The sequence below is a fragment of the Marmota flaviventris genome, chromosome 8, assembly GCF_047511675.1.
Source record: "Marmota flaviventris isolate mMarFla1 chromosome 8, mMarFla1.hap1, whole genome shotgun sequence".
In the NCBI taxonomy this organism is placed as follows: Eukaryota; Metazoa; Chordata; class Mammalia; order Rodentia; family Sciuridae; genus Marmota; species Marmota flaviventris.
This window is the reverse complement of record NC_092505.1, coordinates 40494586-40502750: the sequence shown is the minus strand read 5'-3', so window position 1 is coordinate 40502750 and position 8165 is coordinate 40494586. Positions and strand designations below refer to the sequence as shown.

Sequence of the window (8165 nt, the reverse complement as noted above, 5' to 3'; positions counted from 1 at the left end):
ATTTCACAGAGCCTGGCTCATAGAAAGTACTCAGGAAGCCCTGGGATGGGGAGTGACTGAGGAATGAGAATGGGTGACTGAAGAGGTAAATGAACGACTCTATTCAAAGGCTGGAAGAGTGCTCAGGGCAGCTCCTTTTGTGCTTCTTTGACCTGAGCTCTGCCTCTCTACTCTTAGGTAGACCCTTCAACCCTCAGGTCCCCATTGTCAGGTCCACAGCCAGAGTCATCGGGGTCCTGGTATTTGGCCACCGCTTCCTTTCGGAGGAGCCCATCTTCCAGGAACTCATTCAAGCCATCAACTTTGGCCTGGCCTTTGTCAGCACCACGTGGCGACGGGTAATTGACATTTGGGGGGCAGACGTGCAGGCCTTGGGATGGCTGGGGCCCAAGGCAGGCAGGGGCCTTGGCCAAGACCTTGTAGGGAGGGTGCCAAGCAGGCAGGAGTGGGGGCTGTGGGGCCTGATGCTGGTTCCTTAGGCAGTTTCTTCTCAGCAAGCTGAAGCTCATGGCACCAAACCTTTGTGTAGACTCTTAGCATGGATGTTGGGCAGGGTTAAGAGGCAGGTTATAGCCTCAGAAACGCAGCTTTTTAGACCTGCAGTGTCCTAGCTAAGCTTTGAACACAATCACGCTACCACTGCTCTTATTTCTGTTTAGATTATTCTGGGGTCTCCAGAGGAAAGGCAGCCCTGGGTCGCCTACGTCACCATAGACTTTGGAGTATACTTTGGAGCCCTCAGGACAGCTCTCAGCTGCCCTGAGCTGGGGCCTAAGCGGGCCCTGGGTGGGACTCTTTCCCCACAGCTCTATGACATGTTTCCCTGGGCCCTCCGCCACCTCCCAGGACCTCACCAGGAGATATTTAGGTACCAAGAAGCTCTGCAGGGCTTCATCTGCCATGAGATCATCAGGTGCAAGCTCAGGACACCTGAGGCTCCCAAGAACTTTATCAGCTGCTACCTGACCCAGATCACCAAGGTAAGCCTGGAAGAGCTGCAGAGAAAGCAAGGGGCTGTGTTTCTGGGCTGCTATGCCATGGTGTCAGTTCCTCATCATTGACCCAAGCACCCTGGAAGCTTACATTAAGAAGGCATTTCTCTCTATATTTTCCCATGCCAAGAACTGGCTTCTGCAGACAGGGGTGGGCTGCAAAACAGGACCTGGATGATATCAGGGCCATAACCCCAGGGCAGTCCCCCATCAAAAATCAGTGCAGTCTTGGGATTCAGACCCTCCTGATGGATCTGACCCTCAGTGAGTTTTGGTTGCAGAAGTCTTGGAACAAGTCAGGCCTTAAGGAGGGCAGGGCAGTACATGCCTGTAATAGCAGCTACTCAGGAGTTTGAGGTAAGTGGATTGCAAGTTCAAGGCCAGCCTCAGAAACTTAGCAAGGCCCTGTCTCAAAATAAAATAAAAAGGGCTAGGAATATGTCTCAGTGGTAGAGGCCTTTTGGTTCAACCCATAGTACCACTAAAAAAAAAAAAAAAGGTAGTGGGGAGACACCAGGAGACTGTTGGGGGAAACTCCAGACCCAGAGCTGCTCCCCTACTGCCCACCAGGCTATGGACGACCCTGTCTCCACATTCAACGAGGAGAACTTGATCCAGGTGGTGATCGACCTGTTTCTGGGAGGCATTGACACTACGGCCACCACCCTGCACTGGGCACTCATCTACATGGTCCAGCACAGGGCTGTCCAGGGTGAGAAGCTCTTGGCTATACCTGCTTGACTGCCCTGTGCCTGCCAATCCCACATGGGGTTTTTGGGCTGTGGGTATTGCCCCCATCACTTTGCCCTGTGGCCCCAGGAGTAGGTTCTGATGTCACCTCTGTGGTAAAGGGAGCACTGATAGCTTTGAGTCAAACGGGAGGGGCTTCAATGCCCAGGCTGCTGTGTGGCTTTGGGCAAGTCATTCCAGCTCTCAGAACCAGAGTAAATGGGGTGGCATGATTTCACTCATTCAGTAATGATCCAGCACCCGCCAAGTGCCAGGCCCTATGCTAATGTCCACCTGGAGATCATAGTTGTAGAGGAGCAAAAGTGGCTGCAGTTCTCTCAGGGACAAATTGGCTATGACCTAAGTTCAACTCCTGGCTCCAGTTTTGTCACTTTGGGCAAAAGGACCCGCTCTGTTGGAGCCTTAGTTTTCTCATGTGTAGAGACAACAGGGTTCCTGTGACACAAGGCTCTTTGTGTATAGAGTACCTGGCACATAGTAGGGGCTCAATTCTGGGTCTTTTCCTTTCCCATAAGTGCCCCTGTGGGTGCAAACCCTGCAAATTCCTATTTACAAGAAGTAGGCTCTGTCTCTGTGGGACCAGAGGCAGCAGGGTGGGGCAGTTTGATCCAGGGACCCTGAGCCTCAGTGGCTCTGGGTGGGGAAGACTGCATTGGGGTGGGATAAGGAGGCCAGGCCATCCTGGTCATGCTGAGCCACCCACAGAGAAGGTGCAGCAGGAGCTGGACACAGTGCTGGGCACTGCCCCAGTTGTCTGCTATGAAGACCGAGAGCGACTACCCTACACCCGTGCCGTCCTCCATGAGGTGCAGCGCCTCAGCAGTGTTGTGGCAGTGGGCGCTGTGCGCCAGTGCGTGACATCCACCAGGGTGCATGGTTACTACATATCCAAGGTAGGTGGCCCTGCATGGCCCCATGCCCACCCCAGTGCCTGCAGACAGCACTCTTCCTGCCCAGCACAGCCATCTGCTGTAGCTTCTACCAACCTGCCAGTTCTCTACCAGTTATCCATCAGTCAGTCATTTATTACCTATTTATGGCATTGGGATAGGGGGTTATAAAAGAATGCACACACGATGGATATTTTTAAAGTTTCCTATTGTTCAGGGATAACCCTTGCATGTTCCTCTTTGCAATCTTTGTTACATACATATATTTCACATAGCTGTGATTGTGCTGAATATATCACTCTGAATATTTCATTTCACTTAACACGTTTTTCAGATTCTTCTAAAACAGTGGTTCTCAAACCCCCAGATACATCAGAATCACTTGGAGGATCTGTTAAGACACATTGCTGGCTCTACCCCCAATGTCTGGATGGGTCCTGAGCATTTGCCTTTGCAACAGGTTCCCAGGTGGCGCTGTTGCTGTGGGTCCAGAGAACACACTTTGGAAATCACTGTTCTACAGCATTTAATGTCTGCACAGTGTTCCACTGAATACGTGTTCTTTGTTTTTGTTTGGTTTGGTGCTGGGGATTGATTCCAGGGGCATTTTACCACTGAGCTACATACCCAGTCCTTTTGTTTTTTATTTGGAGACACGGGTCTAACTAAGTTGCTGAGGCAACTTAAATGTGTGATCCTCCTGCCCCAGTTTCCTGAGTCACTGGAATTATAGGCATGTGTAATGGCGCCCAGCCAAATGGGTGATTTTGTGATTTTTTTGAGTTCTCATTGGTGAACATTTAGGCCATTTACAATTTATTGTGTGTTTTAAGCTTGGTCTGCATTTTGTATTATTTCCTTAGAATTGATTTCTAGCAGAAATGTCATTCTTGTTTCTTATTTCATGGCTAAAAGAGTAAGTGCCAAATAAGGAGAGATAGAGGAAAAGAGATATATGTAAATATTTAGGTCAGTACAGCTATTGCATATATACAGAAAACTTGTGTCTAAGTTTCCTTAGAGTCAAGGCAAAAAAAGGAAATCACAGTTATGCCTCTCATTGTGTAATGAAAGGAAGTGTGCCTATCAGGAAAGATTTATCTTATGACACTCCAAGAAGTTTTGATGATCATCATTCATAATAGCCTGTCAAGGGCCAGTGGAAAATATATTGGATAATACCTTAAGTAGGATTTTTTTTTTTTTAATGTGGAGATAGTCTTCAAAATGGCAGCTGCTTCTTGTCTCAACCTCTTTATTACTCAAAATATTTTTTATTGTCCAAAACTGATCAATTCTCTTAGAAGGGACACAGAAGTACATAGAAAATTCTTTTAAAGTTAAATTACTTTGCAAGTTAAAATGAAGGTGTTTTAGTCGTGAATGAGTAAAATTTTCATATAAAATTTTTACTCACCCCAGGTGTGGTGGTACACACCTGTAATTCCAGCAGCTCAGGAGGCTGAGACAGGAGGATCTCAAATTCAAAGCCAGCCTTAGCCATTTAACAAGGCCCTAAGCAACTTAGGAAGACCCTTTCTCAAAATAAAAAAATAAAAAGGGCTGAGGATGTAGGTCAGTGGTTAAGCACCCCTGGGTTCAATTCCTGGTATAAAACAAACAAACAACAACAACAACAAAAAAAAAAACCCAACTTTTACTCATTAAAGACTAACGATTTTACAACAAGCTTTTGTTCAGATATGTAGATGGGACTAATTACAGAATCAGACAGGATGGGGCTTCCTATTGCTTGGGATACATGTCTGAATTGTCTGTAACCAAGCAGGCATTTTCCCTTCAGAAATAATTTATATTGTATCACTTCATGTTCCATTAACACAATGAAGTCCAGAGTTGAAGCTATAAGAGACTACTGTTTCTCATATATTTGGAGCTCACTCTAATAAACTATTGGTTACAGTTTAAATGTATGCACAACTGGCGCAGTGGCACATGCCTGTAATCCAGCAACTCAGGAGGCTGAGACAGAAGGATTGCAAGTTTGAGGCCTGTCTCAGTGATTTAATGAGACCCTGGGCAACATAGCAAGATCCTGTCTAAAAATAAAAAATAAAAAGGGTTGGGGATGTAGCTCAGTGGTAAAGCATCCTGGAATTAAATCCCCAGTACCAAAAAATAAATAATAAAATAAATATAATAAAAAATACATGTATGCACAGATTTTAAAAAATCAGATAGTTAGAATGCAGGGGCTGCATTTGATCTTCCCACTTTTAAAAAGCTTTTTTTACTGGCAGGGAAATTTTAGCTTAGAAAGCCCAAGTAATAACCCCTAAACACATAGCTAGTATATGACTTAACTCAGTAATTGTCTTATGAATTCAAAGATTATGTTCTTTTCAACATGCACCCTGCTATTTGTGTTGCTCCAAAAATGTGCCTCTTGGTGAATAAACGAACTGATATGTTAAACAGATGTTTTACATCATCCATCTATTGATCAGCCTGGTTGGCTGATACTGAGCTGTTCTTGGCATTCATTGGCCACCAAGTTCATGGGTTTATCAAGTTTGAGGACAGGACAGTGGCATCCTGCTGCTGGCATAGCAGGAGGGCCTGGGCCCAGGTTTTCTAAAAACTATACCAAATTAGGTCAAGTTAAAAAAGAGAGGACCAGGGCTTAGATGTTCTATGCCATTTGAGATTAGAAGTTTCCTTATTAAGAACCAGCTCCTGCCAATTTGATTCTAGGAATTGCTCTGTAATAAAGACTCCAGGGGGCCATTAAAAACCTGGAATCGATATCGAGCTTTTACAACTTGAGGCAGGGATGTCTGCTGAAAGTGGAATCAAAGCTTGACGATAGATCATTAAATGTTACAGATACCTCTACACTGTTCTCATCCGCTGAGTGGTGGTGACAATAGCAGTGGTCCCTAACACAATGGTGCACTTCATGCCCATCTCTGCTCAGGCATTCTATTTGATTGTGAGCTTCAAACTGCCTCTTACTAGGGAGAAACTGGCATAGTGTCCCCAGGAAGCATCCAGCAGGAAGATAGTTCTATAAACTGGGGTAGGGGGGTTACATTTTGTGTGTGAATAGATGATACTCTGAACCTGTTCCATGAGCTCAGATCAGTCAGTTGCCTTGCAAGGAAGCCAGAATATTACCCAGAACAGGATATAAATAATTCTAGAAGGAATAGAGCATCTTCCCAAGAGCCCCTTCATCTAAAGGCAATTAGATGAAGAATTGTAGAAGAGGCTGGGGATGTAGCTCTGTAGTAGACTATGTGCTTATAATGTGCAAGACTCTGGGTTCAATTCCCAGCATCACACACAGACACACACACACATTTTTGCAATGCCAAGGGTTACTTAATCCCTGGTAAAGAAAACAGGGAGAAATTCTCAGGACTATAATGGGAAAATGTGTAGAACTCACAAAGGCAGCAGTGAGAAAACATGCTTCCCCAACTGTATGCTTAAAGCCACAGAGTGACCAGGTCTAGGTGTCCTATTGGTCCAGAAGGATAAGTCCTGGTACCTCCCTTAGTGTACAAACTTCAACAACAACAAAGAAAAGTGTCTTCTGAAGTATAATATGTCAAAATACACTATGCTGTCATGTATATCTAAAAAGAACAAATAAAATAAAAATAAGGAAACAAAAAAGAGAAGTGCCTTCAGGAAGTTTTACATCAGCTCAATTTCTGCTTTCTTCATTGGCTTCTGCTTTGGATGCAGGCTTCAATTTTTGCTGAGGTTTTATTACTTGGTTTTTGTTTTAAATTTCTAGAGTCTTGGAGTCAGTCTCCTAGACCTCACAGAGTAGCTGATTTGATTCTATGGTGTTGAGCCATGGGGTAGGAAGCCTTATGGAGAATTCTAGAACTGATTGTCCTAGGTTCTGGGACCATAACCAACACCACCCTGTACCACGCTGGCCTCCTTATGTCATCTCTGGTCATCTCAGGGCCCACATGGGAAGGAGCAGACCCCGCCTGCAATCTTTGACTCCTTCCTGTTCCCTCCCATCTGAGCAGTCTGATCCTGTTTCCAATCCATCAGTCACTTCTTTGTGACACAGTGAAGATTAGGATTATGGTGACAATGAGGGCAAGGGTTAGGGTGGGTCAGGATGAAGGTGAGGATGGGTCATACTCTCCCCCCCAACCCTAAAAACTCAAGCTTTACCTTTCTCAGTCATTTTTTTCTCTGTGATCCTGTCTTCTCTTTGTCATTCCTTTCTCTCCATCTCTTTTTCTGTGGGTCTCTCAAATGTGGGTTGCCAGTAACCCAGAAGGTGGAATGCTCAGGCCCCGCACTCCTGTGGGTCTGGAGGGAGGACTCCCTGAGAGCCCCCAGCCACTCCCACCTGCACACTGCTCGTCCTGAAGCTCACTTTGACCAGGTCAGGACTGGGTACTGGGTCCTCTGAGGCTCCCTGAGACATACCAGCTCCTTTCTACAGGGTACCATCATCTTGCCCAACCTGGCCTCCGTACTCTATGACCCTGAGTACTGGGAGACCCCGCGGCAATTCAACCCCAGCCACTTCCTGGACAAGGATGGAAACTTCGTGGTCAATGAAGCCTTCCTGCCATTTTCTGCGGGTACAAGGCACAGTGCTGGGTTCAGGGTGGTAGGTGTGATGATGATGGGACAGACATAAGCAGCTGCCACCCTCTGACCTTCTTCTCTGTTTCCAGGGCATCGAGTGTGCCCAGGAGACCAGTTAGCCCGAATGGAACTCTTCCTGATGTTTGCCACCCTCCTCAGGACCTTTCGGTTCCAACTACCGGATGGGAGCCAGGGACTCAGGCTGGAATACATCTTTGGGGGCACTCTGCAGCCCCAGCCGCAGGAAATCTGTGCAGTGCCCCGCCTGAGCAGCCCCAGCCCAGGTCCTAGGGAAGAGGGCCTGTAGTCAGCTGGGCGTTTGAAGGCCTGTCCCCCACAAAAATCTTCCTCAGTTTCTCTTGGCCCTTGCAAAGTTAGAAAATGGGAAGAATAGGGGTTCATCAAGCTCAGCTGCATGTAGTTCCCCCAACACAAGCTCTACAGGTCACAGTGGAGAGTGGACTTATCAAGGACTCTACAAAGGTAGCTCAATTTGGTTAGCTTAGTTCTTGGGTTAAGTTAGTTATGCTTCAGCAGGGAAGGATTTTGCAAGGTTAATTAAGGTTTGACATTAAGTCAGTTCAATCATGATATAAAATGGTTCATTTGTTTTTCAAAGTGGCAGCCAAGTAGTTTCAGAGGGAAAGGCTTTCAGGCAAAACTATAAATATAATAATGAATGCAAATGTTATGAATACCAGAGACTGATGAGCTGGGAAAAAAAAAGGGGGGGGGGGGAGAAAAAAAAAAAACCCAGCAGCCTATTTTCTGCCCTCTCCTGCCCTCTTCTGACCACTGGGAAGAAATGCAGGTCCCTGATGAACCAGGATAGGGAGAGAGCTCCCCTAATTCATCAGGCAAAACCAGCAGTCAACCTGTTTCCAGAAAATTCTTCACCAAGGACCCCCTCTGCTTGCACCACAAGGGTCTCCAAGCTTTGAAA

General features: G+C 46.2%; 1 protein-coding gene across 1 annotated transcript; it reads left to right on the top strand.

Moving 5' to 3' along the window:
- The first annotated feature begins 815 nt into the window (after positions 1-815).
- LOC114105114 (cytochrome P450 2J5-like) lies at positions 816-7565 on the top strand. Its single transcript, XM_027951427.2, has 5 exons — positions 816-980; positions 1563-1704; positions 2448-2635; positions 7074-7215; positions 7312-7565. The coding sequence occupies exons 1-5, from the start codon at positions 816-818 to the stop codon at positions 7527-7529; spliced, it is 855 nt and encodes a 284-aa protein (XP_027807228.1). The 3' UTR covers positions 7530-7565.
- The last annotated feature ends 600 nt before the right edge of the window (positions 7566-8165 follow it).